The following is a 21,580-nucleotide window of genomic DNA, read 5'->3' on the forward strand; positions in this document are numbered from 1 at the left end:
TAATATCAACAGGGGGTGATTCCAATTTCTAAAAGATGCAGAACCAGGATTAGACATTCAACGTTTGCAAAGTTAACAAGATAAGATTTCTCAAAGGGGTGAAACTAAATTTAAGAAAAATTTAAGAGTGGAACAGAAAAAGGGTCTCCACCGACAGGCGAATAAAACCCATGCCCACACTGCATCAACAACGATAAACACGTAAATACAAGCTCAAGGCATGGGGTAGAGGCCAGTCAAATCATATCGAGCTCCTTGAAAGGCCTATTTCAAACTCACTGCAAGCCTGGAAAGACCAGGAGGTGGTGAGATTAGTAGCCGTTTTGCCAAATCTGAGATAGGTTAGGTTGACCTTGGGAGCTGCCAAGTGACCCTTCTCTTGGATTCTGCTGCTGCTGATCAAGTGAAGCGACAGTTTGAGGATTATAGAAATTAGGGTAGCCTGGAGTTCCATAATTCTGTGGTGACTGCTGGTTTTGCCCATATCCACCAGATTGCTGATTTTGCCCCAGGTAATTATAAAATGTATTGGCTGGAACAGCTGACATTGTTCTGGAATTAAGCCCGTGAAGCCACGAGGTCGAGTTATCATTCTGAAAGTAAATTCAGTTATTTCATAAGCCTTGCAATCAGTCTGATTCAATAAATATGCTTCACTTCTATGAAGAAAATATGGAGCTTGAAAATCATCAATGTATAAGAATCCATTTAAGCACTCTTAAAACCATTGCAGCATACCTGCTGTAATGAGATCGGACGATTGTTATCCTTGTATTGGGAACCCAAAGCATCGTCATAACTTAGAGTTGCACCAGATGGGACAGAAGGTGGATTCATCTGAAAGTTTCCAGGAATGGCAGTCGAATTCCCAAAGGCAGCATAACCAGAAGCAATTGTAGATGACTGAGGTAAACTACTTACAGAAATGCTATTTTTATATTGAGGAAGTACTCCAGCCAGAGATTGATGATATGTACCGTTGCCTGGAAATGCTTGTTGAAAAGCAGAGGGCATGTAAGTATAACTTTGAGGCAAGAATGGGTAGGTAATCATGTTGGTAAATGGCCCCAAAGGAAGAGAAGGCTGGGAATATGGATGCATAGTAAGGTGTTGAGGAAGAGGAGGTCCAGCGGCAACATTAGTTCCAGAAATGGCCTGTGGAGAAGACTGCATTGATGAAAAACCAGCAGTCTTTAAAGCCTGTAGGATACCAATTACACAATCAGCTACTGAACTTGGTCAGAAACAATCAGTTTTTTATCACAACTCTATCAGCCATACCTTAAAGAGGTTGAAATTTTTCTGATGAGAAGGTGGTCATACATTTGTTTATGTCCAATGTGTTATTCGGGATTCATGTACATGTCCAGTTATTTCGTTAATACAAAAATATACAAAATTACCCAGTAGATTATGACAGACGCTACAGCAGAAGGTTAAAGGCATTGGTTCATAGTAGCAGGCCAGATAGTGATTTGTCAATGATGATGGGGCTTGGGCAGCAGTGATGCAAAACAAGCTTATTTGATAGATTGCTATAATATAATAATCCAGTAATTATGGAATTAAACCCACAAAATGGCAAATCCAAATATTTTGGAGATCAATAATGTTTGCCAAAACAAAGTGAAAAAAAGGTAACAAGATGCATACAATTGGAAGGGAAAATGACAGGAAAAGTTCCAGCTACAAAGTTAACATGGGTTACCTCAGACATGGAAATTGCTGAGCCACCAATAGAAGAGACAGAATTGCCATATTTAGCTGATAATGATTGTGCCATTGAAAATGGCGAGAACTGGAGATCAGATTCCCTACTGGAAGGTACATTTGATGCCAGCAGTGTACTTGGTAATGGTGTTGTGTATGATTGCTGTCAAGGTAACAATACAAGAAACAAATCCAAGGAAAAATTTCAATAATAAAGCAACTTTATCCCAGTAGAAGTCAAAAATGAAAAGAACGATGACATAAAAAAAGAATACAAATAACGATCATAATAGACTACGAAAAGCAACAGATTATCACATAGATAGTGTCGATATAAAATCTGCAGTGGGTGAAGAATGAAAAAAACTGGAATAAAACACACCAAAGTTTCAATCATCATAATGTAATTGAAGATCCATACAGATATCACCACTTCTTGAACTCTATATCTACCCCGCAGTATCCAACTTAGAGCGCTTTACTAAACAATCAGAGGGTGCAAACTATACATAGAGAATCATAAGAACCTAAACTCCTCAAAAAACTAGCTCAAAGGCACACAAATACACGGTAATAGCAAGGCTAAAACTGATATCAACATATTCCAACATAACTCGTATCAACAGATTCGTAAAGGTAGTATAACTTTATGCCCAACTACATCGACTAATTGACAATAATATTTAGAAAACAAGAGTTTGAATGTCGTCAAAGAATTATGCAAGAAGAGTATTAAACAAAGGAAGATCTGTAACAAGCATTTAGACATATCAGATTCCTACGATACAACTGTATAAAGTAGGAACCTCATCCTTATTAAATGCAGAGAAGTCGATAACCACAAAACCCATAATAACATGATATACGCTAACAAATACATATGACATGATATATGCAAACAAACACAGATGACATGATATATGCAAACAAACACAGAAAGTATATAAACTTTGAAATCTATGGAACCAAAAAAGGGTAGATAATGAATGTACAAACGTCAATCGAATCATTTTCATTTTCCTTTCTTACTTGCCGACAACAAAACTGAAGCAATGTATTCAGACCTTAGGACACCTAACATAATGACACTAGAGTCATCGAAAGAATCATCTTCAAAGAGAACGTCTCAAATATGTAGTAGTACCATAACGTTAGAAAAGGGAGCAAGTGTTTGCATGTGGGAGCTTGTTTGGGACTGACTGAACGCTGCATTCAGCTGTTGGACCTCATTATAGGTATAATCAGGGTTGGGTGCTTGAAAGGGATACTGGTTTCCATCAGCCACTTCAGCATGCTCTGGCTTCAAATCTTCTGGCTGTGATGCAGATGATGCATCATAACTCCCAGAACTTACACCAGGCGTATGAAATAAATTACCATCAGAAGTATTTCGGATGGAATCATCAACAAAATACACAGTATTTCTGCGACAAAATTGGGAATTTGGGATGAAAAAAATTTGGAGCATGAATACTTATAATATTAACAAGAAAAAGAACAACATTTTCCCGAAAGATAAATAATTTATATACCTAGAGTCTGTATACCCAACTGATGACAAATCAGCCTCACCATGTGTCTTTTCCAAAGAAATTTTTAAAGGCACGGATGTCATAGGCCCGGAAGAATGTGCAGCACTGATGCCAGACCCGAAACTACCAAAGCTCAAGTGTGAGCAGTCCACATTTTGAACGAGCAAATGTTTAGGAATTATAACGGATGGGCCATCTCTTTCAGATGGTAATCCTCTCCCGTCCTTTATATTTAATTGTTCCAGGTTTCTGGAGACTGATGACACTGAAGCACCAGGTTCATCTGAAACAATATCACATTAAGGAGTCAGCTTTCCAAAACATTAACTTTTATTGAACCACAAACATTAGTGTACACACAGGTGTAAAACAAAATAGTTTGCCACATAGATATCCACAGATCTTGAAATCCTCGATTAAAGTAACACAAGATTAATTTTTTTAATTTAGCAAAACTAAAAAATAAGGATTAGAATCGCATGACTTAATTTACTAAGCAAGAATCATTAGTGACATTTTCGAATTTTAATTGCTTATGCCAAAATCTGCTTTAGTATAAATTAATCTATAATCAACAAAACTTGCAAGGGAGGAATATACCTATTATTTAAGAGCTGAAATAGAATGGAATTCAAGAAAATTCACCTTCATGATGCTCGAAATCACAAACGTGATGTTGGAAGGAACCCGTGTTCTCACGTGAGTCATTCTCAAAAATAGATGCAGCTCCTGACTCATTCTCTTGGATCAACGTACCGGAGATAGAAGCAGATCCTACATCATTTGCTCCAGGATCGACAACATCTTCTGCATCTTGGACCTCTTCGGACTCAAACTGCTGACTAATACTGTTGACAGAAGCATCATATGGCTCTGAGTGCAGCTCAGAATCAACATGATACTCCGGTAAAGAAAGTATGTTCTTAGGGACAGGCTTCTCAATGGTTGGCCAGTCATTGTTGGTGGGAACCTGTTGGGCCAAAGAAACTCTTGAATCGTGAACATCAGAAACTTGATCTTCTGAAAATCTCAGATTCTGATGTAATGCAGCTGTCGTAGGACCTTGGACATTTTGGTCATTCATATTATAATGAGATGCATTTGGAGCACTAGGTGCTTGATTATGTGGTCTACCCATCTTCACAATGTCAGCCATAGACAACTGATTAGGAACACCGCCCCATGCAGTTTGAAATCCAGAAGATAGCTGGGTGTCTGATGGCTCACTGTCAATGGAGACACCACTGCAACATATGACACAATAAAAATGAGCAAGCAATGGATGTGAAAGACCGTCAAAAGCAAAGAGCCAACACTACAAATATAGGAGGACTGCTGACAAAGAAATTTTTTTTAAGGTTTTTGAAAACCTTACATCACAGAGTAGGCAGACAAACACAAGAAAGTATAAAGGTTAAAGCATCACCAAAATGAAGACATGATTTGCATATAACAAAACAATTAAATCTTAAGACCTAACTATCCAATTGTAAGGTAAATGGTGCATGATCACTAGAATACAGTACAATAAGCAAGTGTGCACGTCTTTTACATTTGTGTTGCAACAGGTTTCAACTTTTAATACATCACAGAAGCTGAAACAGCAAAAATGTGGATTACTAAAAAGGAAAAAAGGGCAGTTGGCAGCATCTCTACTAAGAAGGCCAACAAGAACAAAAGTTTCAGAATACCAGACAGTCATTTGTCAATTCACAATGATAAGTTTTACGACCCTTGAGACAACCTCATACAAACTTTACAAGATGTGCTTCGACATGGTCAAAGGGGAACAACCTGAGGCCAGGAGGCCCACTGCTTTTGTTATTTCCGGCAACAACTGGAGCTGAAGATAAATAGCTCATATGCAGAGTTGATCCATCCTCTTTCTTATCAGCCACCTTTCCATAAATAGGAGCTGACTCTGAGAAGGAAGATGTATGATCCAATAGGTTTTCAATGTCCACGATTATCCTTACAATTGATCGACTTAAAAATTGTACAGAAGTTAAAAGTACCATGGGAATTGTATGGTGCTGAACTACCACGACCAAGGTATCGATCAACAGCATTCTTTCCATTTCGATTCGAACTGTTGTTAGTACCACGAGGCCTAGATTCAGTAGTATCTTTGCCCTAAAAAAAGTACAAAAGAAAAACAAAATTACCAACTTTCATATGTATATGAATTGTTAATCCAAAACTTCGTGATAAAACCAAGCAATTATGGCTTTAAGGACAATGTTCAAGAAGAGAAAATGAATCATTTTGTTTCCAGATGCTTTGCCCCCAAGTGAACCCAGATGCATGTACCCACACTCTTATAACACATGGCTGAGAATTCTAGAAGCCAACCAACTACCCTTGCAGGGTGATGAACCTGCCTTTTTCTCAATTAATATTTTAAGAAAGAGAAGAGTCACCACAGAACCAGCAGTGAAAAGCATTGATGAAATTCACGAACCTCTTTCTTCTTTTCTCGTTTGCTCTTCACCTCATGAAAAGGATCTAAACAATTACAACCACCACATCAGAAATAAGGTCAAATAAATAAAGGTAACAAAATTTTAGCTCTTAACGAACCACAAAAAGTGACATTGTTTAGTTTTGCAATTTAAACTTGCCAAAAAGCTAGAATGACGTAAATATTCTGTTTAAGAAAAAATCAGGTTCTGCTGTAAACCATCTGCAAAAACAATAAAACAATCGAAAGATAAACAAAATTCCATTGCTGTAAAAGGAAACTTTTTTCATCTTAAAGGTTTCACCCAATCAAGTCATAACAGAAAGAGGAAACATGAACATTTGCCTTCACAGAAATGTAAAATTAATCCACACAACTACTAATCTACACGTGAAGACATATAAGTACGCACCCAAAGAATGTACTAGTAAATCCAAGCCTGCCTTGCACTGGCCAAGATTACTTATTTTATATGATTTAGCGAAGTACCAAAATTCACAATGTAAATAATTCAGAAAAAAAGTAACATGTTTTCATGTCATCACGTGTATAATGATGAGGGGATTCAAATTGCAACAGAAAGTTGTGCGAGATAAATAAAAGCAAAGGAAAGAAACTCCGCAAACTAAATCACTAATGCTAGCCGATTATCATGCCAGCAAACACTACAAGAATCAGGAACATTATTCTGTTTCATAACTGAAATAGGGTCAGTTGACAAATACTAAAAGAGAACTAATTCGTACATTTCTAAAATTAAAACACCGTTTCTTCAAACATCTTGAAGATGAGGATCAACCAAATAAATTCAAACATAGGCCTCATATAACATAAAGATATTTCAAGTCTCTAATTTCTAAATACCTATTTTTCCTAAGCCACTAAACCCCAAACAACAGGATACCAAACAACAAAATTAACGTCACATCGAAAAACTTCAAAAGATTAGGGATTTCCCAGGAAAAAGAAAAAAAACCTTGAGATAGGAGGCGATTGACTGCCTCGTTAGGGTCCATATTGCAGTCTTTTAGGGCAGCGTAGATCTCAGTCTCCGGACAGCTCACAATTTCCTTCAAACTCTGCACCATCTTCCGAGACCCATCTGGTATGGATTGTACCCCAGAAGCGCCGCTGCTTCGCCTGCTTGTACTCATCATATTTCCGAACAGATCTAACGCTACACCTATCTCGCAATGCCAAAAGTTCCGCCTTTCCGGTTCTTGAATCACCTGCTTCACTTTATTTGCACAAATTGATAAACACAATGAGTAATTTTCCTCGTAGAAAACAAACAAACACACTTTTGGAGACTTCCGGTGGATGCAAGTAGTCCGATAGAAGAGAAATATTATGTAAATTCGTAAGCCAATGGAAGATTTATCCGTAGATGTATGCGGTTCGAAAACCCTCTTCTTTTCTTCTCTCGCTCAAATTTAAATATCTATATGTCGTGTTTTGTTAATTTATAAAACAAAAAATAATGAGATAAATTCAAAAAATTACTATATTCTATTCAATAATATATTTTCGTAATAAATAAATTAAACATTGACTAAATTAATCTTATTTTGTGGTATATATATTTATTATGATTATGTCTCTTGTGAGACGGTCTCACGAATCTTTATCTGTAAGACGGGTTAACCCTACCGATATTCACAATAAAAAGTAATACTCTTTTTATATATTTTTTTATAGATGACTCAAATAAGAGATTTATCTCACAAAATACGACCCGTGAGACTGTCTCACATAAGTTTTTGTCTTATTATAAAATATACGTATAGATTAAGTTAATAATTTTTTAAAAAATAAAACTCTTATGAAGCAGTCTCATAAATTTATATCCGTCACTCGTATATATACAAAAATAATAATATTTTTGTCACTTTTTTATTAATCAGATCGGATTTAAAATTTGATTGACAAGAGTTTATATGTTTAAATAAACATATTAGTAGTATTTCAAATCAAAAGCAATTAATTTAAAACTTGGTGCATATCAATTTCAAAATCCATGTGAAGTGGTTTAGGAGCATAGGTTGCTTGGTTTCACAATATTTTAATATATTGTAAAGACTTATAGATTTTAAATATTTCGTAAAGTTTCACTTTTGTTTAATATTTATTTGAGTATGTCTCTTGTAAGACGGTCTCACGAATCTTTATATGTGGGATGAGTCAACCCTACCGATATTCACAATAAAAAGTAATACTCTTAGCATAAAAGTAATATTTTTTCATGGATGACCCAAATAAGATATCAGTCTCACAAAATACGACACGTGAGACGTCTCACACGAGTTTTTGCTTATTTATTTTTGTTATTTAGGGTGATATATTTTTTGGATTTACATCGATATATTTAAGTGGCCAAAAGGGTTTATATATATCTATCTTATATTATAATATATACAAGCTAACTAGGTAATGGGTGGATAAACCATTTGAAAATTTGACCTCTTTAAAGCTTGAAATTCCATTCAGATAAGGGTTAATTAATTGTAGTGACTCAGATATTCTTGATTGAATTTTTAAGAAACGTGTACAAAACAAATATTTTTTATTTAATGTGTTTCTATAGTCAATTTGATAGAGAAAAATTAAATAAATTGATCAACTAATCAAAATCTTCTAACAAAATCATTTAATTTTACAAACATAAAAACTCATATGAATCGTCTCACATGTCAATTTTGTGAAACTAATCTTCATACCGAGTCAACCAAAAATCTGTGAGAGCGTCACAATTGCAGAATACAATTAATCATTGATTAAACATTTGATTAATCTATTTTTTAAAAAGAAATTGTTGGAACATTTGGTGTTTGATGAAAAGATCACAACTGAATTCGAGCAAAAACTGAAATCAGTAACCTAACTGATCGATGGTTCAAATTGATATTCAGCATAAAAATCAACCTACCAAACTGATTAAGGGATTTCTACTTAATTCAAACTGACAAGTTATCACTTTAAACAAGATCGTTACAAAGACCTTATCGATCAGTGATTAAATATCATAACCTAAAGTTATACAGTTTTTTTTAATATCGATTAGTGTTAAGGATCAAAGTGACAATCTCTGTAGAAGTCAACTGATACCAGAAAAGACGATGAATTGGAAACAAACACATTTGCAGTCATGAACGGATATTTTTTTGTACAAGTTACCGTTGAAATTTGGGACTATATATGTGATCAATTGAACAAGCCAAACACAAGAATGCTCGACTGAAAACAAAGCCAAAGCTCTTAGCAAAAATATTACAAGTCAGATCAAAGAAGAAGCACACATTGATTCGTTATTTATCTGATCATATCAAAAGATCATATTGGTGTACAAAATTCTTCTGTTTAATTCATATATGTTGTGAGTAAGGAACTCTACGGCTCTAAGTCTTCCGTTTCAGTTTTACTAAGAGTTTCAGTTATTCAGTGCTAAATCCTAACTGAAGTAAGTAATTTCAAATCGCTTGTAATTATTTAAGTCTTTTAGTACTAACCTTCCTTGAGGAAGAACGGGTAACATAGGAGTATTGAAGTCTCTGAACATCCATAAACATTCATGCATTCATTTAGCATTCAGTCTATCTTCTCTTAACCATCAATCTGAGTAGTCATTTGTTCAAATAAGTTTCAGTAAGTTTACTTCCACGCAATTCACACTAATTGACTTATTGAAAACTCAATCGAATAGAAGAAAGTTTCCGTATTATTAACGCAATCAAAACAATTCAAAGAAAATTTATTCACATCCTCTAAATTTTTAATCTCGATCCTGACAGAAATTAACAATAAATTGTATCTCAAGAACGATGAATGATTAAAACAATATATTTATGATTTTTAGTTAAAAAATAATTAAATCGAATGTGTTGTCTGTAATTTTTATTGTATTTTATTCATGTATGGTATTTAACGCATTTAGTTTTTAATAATTTTTTTACAAACAAGGCTTGTTTGAGTAAAATGTAATACAATTTGGAATATCAAGTATAGCAGGTGATTTCGTCTCATTGATTACAATATTTTTATCTTGCATCAATTCTTTATTGAGGATATTTTAGTACCAATTTTAATGATAAATATTATATGTTATAATGTGTTCCAAATCAACGTGAGAAAAATGTAATAACAAAATTCTAGAATTATAATATTAAATAAAATTTTGAATGTAAATTGGGTTGGAATATTTTAAGGCTTATTAAATCGAAATTAATCAAAGAAAAATTCAAAAATTGTTCCAGATGCAAAGGGAGGCGCCTAAGAGTGGCGCCTTAAAGCTCCAAAGTGCGGCCTGGAGGTGCCTAGGTGCTTGTTTTTTGTGCAGTGGAGGCGCTTCTCAGTGCCCTGGATTATTCCAAGACCGTGGGGAGGCGGCGTCTTAGGTCATCTTCAACTCAAAACTCTATTTTAAAACAACTCTATTTTAAAATAGCGTAATTTCTGCACCAAATACAATATCTCTCTCCAACCTACCTACTTCAAATCTTACTTTAAAAAATAATATTCTCGAAATATTCTTTTTTATTTGATTTATTTAATATTTTTCTTATTAGTTATCAATTGTGTATTTTTTAAATTTAGTGATATAATTATAATTATATTTTATATTTGATATAATTAATATTATGTTCAATTAATAATTGCGACCCATGTGAGTCGAGATGAGTGGGTCGAAGAGCTCGACCCACTCTTTTTTTTTTAAATTTTTTTAAAGTGAGTGGATCGAGCTCTCACAAGAGCTCGACCCTCTCACTTCAAATTTTTTTTTTTTAAAAAGAGAAAAAGCTCGACCCACTCACTTTTTATTTTAGGGAAGAGCTCGATCTACTCTTCCTTTTTTTCAATTTTTTTTATTTTTAAAAAAAGAAAACTCCACTGCGCCAAATTGGCGCAGAAGGAAATGGAGCTGTGCTATTTTGCAAGATAGCGCAGCTCCGTTTGAGGAAATCCCAGCATCAAAAAGCGTGAAACGCTATTTTGATGTTGGGGTTGGAGATGCCCTTAGCACCTGCCTCAGTGCCTTGGAATTTCAAAGGCTATGAGGTAAGTGCCTAGGTGTTCGGCGGTATTAATTGACTATAAATTGAAGTTTTCATGATATTTTGTATCCAAATTGTGTCCCTTGACGTTTTTCATTATGTTTTTTTGATAAAGGGACAACACTTAAATGAAACAACACGTCCCTAATGATTGAGATCTATAAATACATGATCAAAGGCAATAAAAAAGCACCTTTGAGCATTAGATTTTCTGCATGTATTATATTATTTTTTTTCCTTCTCTGCTTCCTTATTTTGAAAGATAGTACATTCCATTTTTTCTTGTTATTGTTCTTCTAATTTACAATGTTGTTATTGTAAGAAGGAATTGATAGATCTTGATGAGGACTGCCATAAACCGAAGCATTAAGGTCATGAGAAAACATTCTTCTTAAGAAAATAGTGTTCAACACTTACCCTAATTCATCAATTTTATTACATGATTCATTTGTCATTATCGAAGATCTCAAGATATCACCTAAAAACATATTGTTTATTTCATTAATTAATTTATTGTTTTGGTATAAAATCCCATATACTATTGATATTTTGGTTCCCGTCAAACGGTAAAATTTTTATAAAAACTAATAATCGTGCCGTTAAATATTATATTTTTAATAAGTTATTTTGATAAATTTTAAAAAATAAAATTTCATAAGTTTGTGTGTGAATTCAACTTAAAAACGGGTTTAAAAACAATGAATTTTATTAAGCCATTGTTAACTAGACAACCCCATATTGAAGAAATCGAGGTACTAATTTCTGATTTTTTTTAAAAAATAACCCTAATTGTTTCGTGTAAATTAGTCTAGCTAAAAATATTCTTTAACTCAATGCACAACCAAGCAGAGAATGCTTCGCTGCACTTTTGGAGTAATCATGTTATATCATTCTCTGTATAAAAAAAGATTAAACAACTCTTAAATGAAAGTTGAGTCGAGCCATCGAAACATATTTTCGTACACATGTTCCGTGTTACGCGAAAAATGATCAGAATTACCAAAAAAATATATATCAAGACCAAAGTCTATCCAGTACAATCAAAATTTTTCTAAATAGACCAACTCATCTGATTATCTTGATATTTTATGCAACCAAAATAAATTGAATTGTACCATTGAAAAAAGAAATCACACAATTGCAAACTTATTATTGTCAAGGAAAAATTGCAAATTTAGTTATGTAATGAGGCTGTTTTTTGTTTTAGTAATGTAAATTGTCAAAGTTTGGTTTTCATACAGTAATTTGGATTTTTTTGTTTTGGTCATTTTTTGTCGTTTCCCGTTATTGTTGTTTATGTATATTTTAATACATGCAATATAAGCTTTATTTTGTCACATATGTCATATACGTTAGAGTTAGCGTCAAATATATCATATCGATGGATTTAATGGTTTCAGACCAAAAATAATCAAAACAAAAAAAATCCAAATTACTATATGAAAACAAATTTTGACAAGTTACACGAGTGTCATGTTAAAATTACAGTTTTTCCTTTTTGTGAGCATCCAATAACAGAGTAATAGGATTCCATTTCCTGCATTCGACACAAGGCATCTACTTTACAACCCAACTAAAGCCCTTTAGAAGACGCAGCCTTGCAAGAAAAGAACCAAGCCCGGCATCCCTGTAACTTGTATATAACAGCTAGCCTTTTCAATTCATTCTGCAGCACCTCGATCTCTGAAAAGTTTCCATACGCAGATTCAAGAATGGCAGGATCAGAGCAGCTTAAGCCTGTTGCGGGACTGCTTTTGTTCCTCAACTTCTGCATGTACACAATCGTGTTGGGTATTGGCGGATGGGCTATGAACAGAGCAATCGATCACAGTTTCGTCAGCGGTATGTGAATTCAACATTCTTCAAGTAAAGAATTTCGTTTTCTCTGTAAATGAGACAAGCATAACTCAATATAATTAATAAAAATAAATTTATAAACCACTTGATTGAATACATATATTACTGATAAATCCACGTCGAATTATTAAAAAATATAAATAGCAGTAAATGCAGATCAGAATGTATTGATTAATCTAGAGTTGCACTTGTTGATCTTCCAAGATGACCGAGAATCGATCACCTTATTATTGTCTTATATGACAGAAGTAGAGAGATCTAAAATATGGGTTCTATATATAATATGTGTTATATATTTTGTACTTCGGAGACCATAACCTTATGATCTTAGAAGTCTTCGACCCGTCACAAAGCTTAAATGAGCTAGATTTTTACACATAAGGTAGAACATACTAATTTATTTAATACTTTGAAACTCATAATTAATTAGATTACTTTATTGAGTTATTTATTAAATAGTTTGTCAATGAACAATTAGTTAAATCAGGTGAGTGCACAAAATAGTTCCAACAGTTTTATAAATACTGATCCACATACGGTCTTGGGGTGTAACAGGTCCAGGATTCGATTTACCCGCACATTTCTCGCCGATATATTTTCCAATGGGGAACGCAGCCACCGGTTTCTTCGTGGTGTTTGCTTTGATAGCTGGCGTGGTTGGAGTTGCATCGGCTATGTCCGGGTTAATCCATCTACGATACTGGGATGCCGATAGCATGCCTGCTGCTGCGTCTGCTGCCAGCATTGCATGGACTCTTACACTCCTAGCCATGGGGTAATATAATTAAAATCCATTTTCTATCATATATTTCAAATCCATGTTTTAGTTTCAGCTGACGACTAACAGTACTGTGTACTTTTTTTGGGTCAGTTTTGCATGCAAAGAGATTGAACTACATAATCGAAATGCCCGTCTGGTGAGTAATTTCAGAAGATATATTTGATTTTCCGACAGGTAACTAAACTCAAACTGTAAGATATGTAATGAAATCATTTTGTTTAATTTTACAGAGAACAATGGAAGCTTTCATGATAATCCTGTCAGCTACTCAACTCTTTTACATAGCTGCCATTCATGGCAGTTCTTCAATTAGGAGACGAGTTTAAGCATCAAATGGAGTACTATTAATGTGTGATTAATTTGTGTGTTTGATTGTTTAATTTCTTTCTTTCTTTCTGGAATCGGTTCGATGATTTTTCTTTTCTTCATTTGTGTTGATGCAAACATTATGTTTATTCAAATTATAATTTTTGTGAATCAAAACATAACAAATGATCCTGCATGTTACGAATCAAAGTTATGAGTTGGCTTTTATATATATATATATATATATATATATATAGACACACACACAAAAAAATTAAGAGGAAATCAGCTGTCTTTCTATAAAGTAGGGTAATTACAAAGTAAAATATTCAAATTTCTAGATCATCTAGGAAATCAGCATCTCTAATTCCAAGTCATGAATACATAAATATTCTAAATTTGTCCCCAAAGTCAAAACGTGTTAGGCCGTTCAGCTCTTTTCTAACCTGTAATTAATGAAAAACAAGTTTTGTCCTTATAATATAACTATTCTTGATTGTGCTTTACATAAATAAATTAAGAGTAGGTCTCTTGTGAGACGGTCTCACGAATCTTTATCTGTGAGACGGGTCAACCCAACCGATATTCACAGTAAAAAATAATACTCTTAGCATAAAAAATAATATTTTTTCATGGATGACCCAAATAAGAGATATGTCTCACAAAATACGACCCGTGAGACCGTCTCACACATGTTTTTGCCTGAAATTAAATATTATCAGATAAGTAACTAACTTTCATAATGCATATTTAAATTAGCATTCTCAAAGAACAAAAAATAAAAAAATTAAAATTTTGAAATACTTTTCAAGAAACATAGAAGTTTCAGTGTAAAATTAAATTTCTATACAACAAAATTGTAAAAAATATAAAATTTCAATTTTGACTATTTGTGTTTGACGGGATTCAACGCTCCTACTAGTTTTATCTCGTAACGATAATATTAAAATTAATATCGCAATAATTCAAATTGAAATTTGTAAACCAACTTAGAAAATTAAGTGTTAAATTTATATATAAAATAAGGCTTCTATACATATTAAAACAAAATATATCAGCATATATATAATTTTTTTCACAAGAGATATATTGAACATTTAAATGAACATGTAACAACTCTTATAAACGTATTTTAAAGTCGTTAGGCATGTAAATTAAATAAGATAATATCATTAGTGGGATGAATAGTAACTATCAACCATTGAATATCATACATCATCGTCAACAAAAATTCTGATGTTAATTTTTTGGATGCATATATAATAATTCTCTTTTTGTAGTCAACCTTCTTTATATAAATCTATATTTTAAGATTCAATCATAATTTTTATTTTATAAAATTATATAATTAACAAAAGTCATTTTTTATTAATATAATTTAAAATACACCTTAAATTTTGATTGGACATATATATATTTGATTTAAATTCAATAGTGCCTGTCTGAATTTTATTTCGTTTAATTTGATATATTGATCATCAAGTATATCTAAAACCCAATTTATTTTGGTTCTTTATTTATTCAAAAATTTAAATATTCCAAATATATATAAGTTTAAAATAAATATTTATGTTTGCATATTTTAGTTCTTTAATTTTTTATTTTGATAATTGGAATTAAAATTTTGTGCAACGAGCAATAAATTCTACAAAGTTGTTACTTTATATTTTATTTATTTGGAAAAATGATGACATGTATGTTGTATATTTAAACATGTTTAAATGATAATACAATTTAATTAAATATTATAAAATTCATAATACATTTAATTTTTTATAAAAACATAATATAATGGTTTAAATAATATATGTATTGTGTTGTAAGATTAATAAACTTTTGAGCACCTCAATTTTTATGTATTTTTTGGGAAGAGAAAGTATTAAACCAAAATTTATGTGCCCCGACTAAAATTTGAGATAAAGTTTTAATTATTTTATATTTTATTCTTACAATAAAAAAATTATGACAAAAATTTAAAATGTTACAATTTTAGTTTTTTTTTAAAATAAAATTCTCAGTGGTTGATGTCCAAAAGTTTTAATTAGATTTTTTAAAATATAAATCAAATTTTACAATACAAAGAAAGTAAATGTAAAAGGAAATTTGTCTAGCAATTGACTAATTAGATAAGAAGAAGTTGCTATCAATGCTTTTTGGAATGTGAATAATATTTAATGTCAAACTTCCTCTTATTATCTGAGTGTACTTTTTAGTATTTATTTTAGAATTTAATATATTCAAACCATCATAAATCCCTGGCCAAAATTTAATCTTTGATATTAATTTACAGTGGTTTCAACCTTACTTTTCTCCAATATTTATTTCTTAATCAATAACATTCTTTAATTCTTTTACATTGTAACCCTCCTTGACTTTATACAACATTAATATATTTCAGTTATAGCCCCCTCACTTCAAGTCTCTCCCACATAATATGGCATAATTAATATATTCGGCCAAATAACAGATTTTTACGAGCATTTATAACTATATGTGGGTATGATTAATTCATGACTATGTATTTTTTTATATACAAGTTTATTATCAATATTTTGAAAATATTTTGAATGTGTTTCATAATTTGAAATTCTTTGGAGGAACATAATCTTTGATGCGGTATTTAATTTCTGAAATGTTCATGCAGATATCTTGTATAAAAATGTATTAGAGTAACAATCTTGGTGTAACATAAAATGAGTCATGTAGAATTGTAGGGTAGGCTAATGATATTTTATATATAAAAAGAGTGCAATTTTTTTTTATCTTGACTAAATATTAATTATTCATTTTAAAGATAAAGAGTGAAAGTTTCTAAAATCTGTCCACAAATCAACCAATTAGTTAGGAAAAGCTGCACTTGTAGTTCGGTGTGTTTGTTTCTTTGTAATTTTAGTTCATATGTTATCAAATTTCAGTTTTATTATATTATCCTTCTAGCGATGTTGGCACATTAACATACACTTATACGGAAAACTTACAAAATTGCCAAAAATAAAATATGAATGACTAAAACCGAAAATTTTCTAATATATAGATTATCAAAATCACAAAGAGGTAAATATAATAGACCAAAATTACAGTTTTCTCGATTACATAACTGACCAAAAAAAAATCGCTTTCTCATTTTTTAAGAAGAGTAGGTCTCTTGTGAGATGGTCTCACGAATATTTATCTGTGAGACAGATCAACTCTATCGATATTCACAATAAAAAGTAATACTCTTAACATAAAAAGTAATATTTTTTTATGGATGACTCAAATAAGAGATAAGTCTTACAAAATACGACCCGTAAGACCGTCTCACAGGAGTTTTTGTGTTTTAACAAATTGAGAGAAAAAATGCCACAAAAATAAAAGTAAGAGAAAAAAAAGGTCAGAAATAAGCTTCACCTCTATGGTAGGTAGGCCTCCCTTTCCCTACGAAGAAGGTTACCCTTGCCGATTCATGTCAGGACTTTCCTTACAATAATATACCGGGAAACCTATTATATTACATAGATCGGATGCTAAAACCACCTCGCCTTGAAAAAGAAAAGCTTCGTCTTACTCTGTCAAGATCATATTTGTCAGAGAAAATTAATTCATAGATGTATCCAACTTCTCGTTGTTATACCAAAGCACAGCCTTTGACTTTAAATTCATTATATATATTTATATCTTCAGTGTATAGATCGAAGTTTAGTTTATTTTTCATTAAAATGTAAAAGCTTATAAGCTAGTACTGATCTCCCTTGAATCCACCCTGCACAGCTTAAGATTTTGTAACAGGTTCTATAAATAGCTATCCAATGCAAACTTTCTGATCCATTATCTCCCAGCTCTCCAATTAATTTTTCATCCAATTATAATTCTTTTCATGGATCGAATTATCATTATTCATGCAAAATGGGTTGTGTTTTTTACGCTATGCTGCATTTCTATGAAATTCCGAGTAATGATCCGTGGCCAGCAAGTCCCTTGTCTATTCTTCATGGGAGATTCCTTATCTGATAATGGAAATAATAACATGCGTATCACAGTCGCCAAGGCAAATTATCAACCTTACGGGATTGATTATCCTGCCGGCCCGACCGGAAGATTCAGCAACAAGAAAAACATTCCAGATTATTTGGGTTCATTTCATTCCATCTTTCCTCCCTCTTCATCATGTTATTTGTATAATTTATATGTATACATGTTCAGTTTGTGTATGCAGCTCAGTCGCTAGGATTTGCTAATCCCATCCCGCCTTTCGCAACGGCAACAGGAACAACCATCCAGAAAGGAGTTAATTATGCATCAGGAGCAGCAGGAATCCTCGACGGTACAGGAGGAGCTCTCGTAATTATTACATATATTGCTTCGTTAGATTCATTAGTTTTTGTTTTTATTTTTACATTTTTAGGATCATAAAATCCGAAGGATGCACATGCTAATTATTTCATAATGTATTTTGCTAGGGTGATGTAATAAGTTTGAACAGACAGTTATTAAATCATCAAATTACGATCGCTCGTTTGTTGCTTATACGTGGCCCGTTTGGAGTCACTTCCTACCTCAACAAGTGCTTGTATGCAGTGAATATGGGCAGCAATGACTATATTAACAATTACTTGTTACCACAATATTATCCCTCGAGTAAATTGTTTACACCAGATAAGTTTGCTCAACGCTTGATGCAACAATACTCTCAACAGCTCAAGGTGATGATATTATTTTTATTATGGCCGGGAAAATTAAATTTTTTAGTCGTACATATTGATTTCCGATTTTGGTATTCCATGTTATTAAACTTCAGTATTGCAATGTCTTTCAAGTTTTTGTATTTTAGACATTTTTCATTGGGATTGCTGGCGTGACATTGCACACAAAGATAACGGACTGAATTTTCACGGCATAGATTACGAAAATCGCAAAAAATCTAATATACACGACAAAAAATACAATTTTTCTTAGTTAACTATATGTGTACGTTGCACACATATCATTTTGTTTGGGAGCAACTTATTGTACAATTCCAAGAAACTAAAGCATATTATATTTTTGATATTTCACGTGTGGTTGGGTAATTAACAGTTTCTTAATTTCTTCATATTTTATTATTTGTCACCAGACCTTGTACAACAGTGGGGCAAGAAAGGTGGCAGTTTTTGGTCTTGGGCTGCTCGGCTGCATTCCTCAAGTGTTGGCCACAACTCCGGCTAATGCATCGGGCTGTGTCGATTACGTAAACAACTACGTGCAACTGTTCAACAACAAGTTGAAGCCTCTGGTGGACGACCTCAACACCAATCTACCCGGTGCTAAATTTACCTACATAAACATCACCAGCATTTCACTCAGTTTCAATCCTTCTGCTCTGGGTAAGTGCCATTAAAACTGAAACGGCTAGAGGATCGATCACCTTATTTCTATTTCTGCTCACTGCTTGTTGTTTATGGAGCAACAAAAAGATCATTCATTATATATATAAATTGAATTATGCAGGTATTACGGTTTTCAATGCACCATGCTGTATAGTATCATCAGGAGGCCAGTGTGTTCCCAACCAGGTTCCATGTAGCGACAGGGATCAGTATATTTTCTATGACAATTTTCATCCCACGGATATAATAAATCAGGCGACAGCTGCCAGATCATATAATGCTATTTCACCATTCGATGCATCTCCATTCGACATCAGTCAGCTTGCTCAACAATAAATTACATACATAAGCCAACATCTCAGAATTACATGTAATGCGCGCGCGCGCACACACAACTTCCTTGAATAATAATAAGAATGGGTTTTACGTGTTAATGCAGGATTAATCTCAGAGAATGTGATGAATATTCACTTTTTTTTGTTCTCGGAAATAATTATAATTTTATTATAAAGATATTATTGACGTGTAACATGTTGGAATTTTGAAATCACAAATTCTATACAAATTTAGTTTATTTAATGGCTTGTGTATTTTGAAGTTTAAAATGTAGTTTAATAACAACAATAATAGTTTTAATAATGACTATCGAATTTAAACTACATAGGATAGGATGAGTCTAGGTTTAATCGCCAGGATCCAAAATCATTTTAATCTGGTATCTTTGATTCTGCTGTCGAAACTAGTTCAGAACCCATTACATGCAACCATATTTGATAGCATGTGCACAAACTATATAGATAATTAATAAATAAATTATGAATTGAACGGAACCTTATATATCTAATTTCTTTATGATACATGGTTATACATGATTTTAATTTGGTCTCAATCCGGTCCAATCTGATTTCAAGCCATTTTTCTCGTAAAACCTAACAATTTACTAAAATTCCTCTCGGTAATTCTTTGTACCCAAGTTAAGTATGTATGGATAAAGAATATGTTCCTTATGTTTTTAACGACGATAGAGTAAATTATTGGACCAACATAATAGTCAGTAGTCTACAAATCACACTGATCAAACCAAATGCGACATACTCACACGAAAAGTGTTTATAATAGAGTTACTCGAACTCATTATCGTTACCCAACGTTCATATGATTTATCAACTTGTACATCCAAAAGAGCCAACATATTATTTATCTTATATTTATATGAGCAGGACATATCTCTGTTATCGTTTATTTATTTTTATTGTGTATATATATTTAATATATAATATCATGTTATATAAAAGAAGTCTACGATACCTCGTCATTTAACATGATGTGATCATATTATTACACTGCTTATATATTTTTATTTTGTTTCTGTTTATTTATTGTATATATATATTTGAATAATATCATGATATTATATAAAAAGAGTCTATGACACCTCATATATTTTTATTATGTTATATTATAATATATATATATATATATATATATTAAATCACATTATTATAATGAGGCGTGAGAGACTTTTTATATATAATACTGTGACATTACACACACATCACATTATTATAATGTGATGTGATATAAATAATTATTTATATATGATTAACATTATATACATCATATTATTACAATAAAATTTACATATACATAAATTTATTTTTTTAGGATTTTTTAACGGTCATAAACGGTTAGTATTTACTCTATAAATATGATTAAGAATCAGTTTTCTTTTTATAAGGGCTAAAATAACTTATTTTGACTTTTTTACCCCATATTACAAACACATTCAATCACTCCAAACTTATTCTTCTTTTTAAAAAAAATTTTTCATCAAAATTTTGAAAAAGAAGAAGATGGTTCTTTCAAGGTTATTTTGTATAATTATTTTAGCTATTATACTCACTAGTCTTGTATTTATCGGATAATATTCGCCTCGTATTTTTTTTTTATTTTTAAGAATGTTTGTACTTATAATTTATCCGTTACTTTTTATTGTCATCTTAATAAATATAGAACTTAACTAATAAAATTCATTGTTATTTTTCAAGTACCACAATGTCAAATTTGACAAAGTTAGAATTTGTTGCGTTCGACATTATGAGAAAAAACTATATGACATTGACTCTCGATGTAGAAATACATCTTGAGTTATTGTGACTAAATGAGACCATTAAAAAATGGTATCTCATCATCACAAGAAAAAGCAAAAGCAATTATATTTTTACGTCGACATCTTGATTAATGATTAAAATGTGAATATCTCATTGAAAAAGATCTCATGGGTTTATGAAAAAGATTAAAGGAAAGATTTGAACATATAAAGGAAGTTATACTTATGACCGCCCCCGTGATGAATGGAATACGTTAAGATTCCAAGATTTTACTTCTAAATCGAGGTCTAAATCGAGGTCGTGGTCGTGGTCGTAGTCGCGACCATTATTTTGCAAACAATCGAGATAGTTACTTCTACAACTCATCTCAAAAAGGCGTCACGAACCACCCACTAAAAAGACATCATGAAAACATGAGTGTTGATGAAA

General features: G+C 32.2%; 3 protein-coding genes across 4 annotated transcripts; 2 read left to right on the forward strand and 1 right to left on the reverse strand.

Moving 5' to 3' along the window:
- Positions 1-16: 16 nt before the first annotated feature.
- Positions 17-7,134, reverse strand: LOC142548914 (uncharacterized). 2 transcript variants are annotated; one of them, XM_075657553.1, is made up of 10 exons: positions 6,680-7,134; positions 5,704-5,747; positions 5,258-5,375; positions 5,037-5,163; positions 3,888-4,486; positions 3,243-3,525; positions 2,855-3,059; positions 1,709-1,873; positions 739-1,200; positions 17-593 (listed from the first exon to the last, which is right to left on the reverse strand). In XM_075657553.1, exons 1-10 carry the CDS (start codon positions 6,858-6,860, stop codon positions 312-314), a joined length of 2,466 nt encoding a protein of 821 aa, XP_075513668.1. In that variant the 5' UTR covers positions 6,861-7,134; the 3' UTR covers positions 17-311. The 2 variants fall into 2 exon arrangements, with proteins under 2 accessions (XP_075513668.1, XP_075513667.1); XM_075657552.1 differs by having other exon boundaries at positions 2,855-3,134.
- A 5,220-nt stretch (positions 7,135-12,354) lies between these two features.
- LOC142548026 (membrane protein PM19L-like) lies at positions 12,355-13,857 on the forward strand. Its single transcript, XM_075656396.1, has 4 exons — positions 12,355-12,593; positions 13,164-13,383; positions 13,480-13,525; positions 13,620-13,857. The coding sequence occupies exons 1-4, from the start codon at positions 12,464-12,466 to the stop codon at positions 13,713-13,715; spliced, it is 492 nt and encodes a 163-aa protein (XP_075512511.1). The 5' UTR covers positions 12,355-12,463; the 3' UTR covers positions 13,716-13,857.
- Positions 13,858-17,334: 3,477 nt separating this feature from the next.
- LOC142548916 (GDSL esterase/lipase At1g29670-like) lies at positions 17,335-19,488 on the forward strand. The gene is made up of 5 exons (XM_075657556.1): positions 17,335-17,807; positions 17,891-18,015; positions 18,135-18,377; positions 18,788-19,037; positions 19,162-19,488. The coding sequence occupies exons 1-5, from the start codon at positions 17,552-17,554 to the stop codon at positions 19,374-19,376; spliced, it is 1,089 nt and encodes a 362-aa protein (XP_075513671.1). The 5' UTR covers positions 17,335-17,551; the 3' UTR covers positions 19,377-19,488.
- The last annotated feature ends 2,092 nt before the right edge of the window (positions 19,489-21,580 follow it).

Source organism: Primulina tabacum, chromosome 6 (assembly GCF_025594145.1).
Source record: "Primulina tabacum isolate GXHZ01 chromosome 6, ASM2559414v2, whole genome shotgun sequence".
NCBI lineage: Eukaryota > Viridiplantae > Streptophyta > Magnoliopsida > Lamiales > Gesneriaceae > Primulina > Primulina tabacum.

Coding starts and splice junctions, on each gene's coding strand:
- LOC142548026 (XM_075656396.1), top strand. CDS start 12,464: ATGGCAGGATCAGAGCAGCTTAAGCCTGTTGCGGGACTGCTTTTGTTC. Junction 12,594..13,163: donor CGATCACAGTTTCGTCAGCG/GTATGTGAATTC, acceptor GGGGTGTAACAG/GTCCAGGATTCGATTTACCC. Junction 13,384..13,479: donor CTTACACTCCTAGCCATGGG/GTAATATAATTA, acceptor TTTTTGGGTCAG/TTTTGCATGCAAAGAGATTG.
- LOC142548914 (XM_075657552.1), bottom strand. CDS start 6,860: ATGATGAGTACAAGCAGGCGAAGCAGCGGCGCTTCTGGGGTACAATCC. Junction 5,164..5,257: donor AGCACCATACAATTCCCATG/GTACTTTTAACT, acceptor CTTCCTTCTCAG/AGTCAGCTCCTATTTATGGA. Junction 1,874..2,854: donor CTCCCTTTTCTAACGTTATG/GTACTACTACAT, acceptor TTACCTTGACAG/CAATCATACACAACACCATT.
- LOC142548916 (XM_075657556.1), top strand. CDS start 17,552: ATGGATCGAATTATCATTATTCATGCAAAATGGGTTGTGTTTTTTACG. Junction 17,808..17,890: donor AAACATTCCAGATTATTTGG/GTTCATTTCATT, acceptor TTGTGTATGCAG/CTCAGTCGCTAGGATTTGCT. Junction 18,378..18,787: donor AATACTCTCAACAGCTCAAG/GTGATGATATTA, acceptor ATTTGTCACCAG/ACCTTGTACAACAGTGGGGC.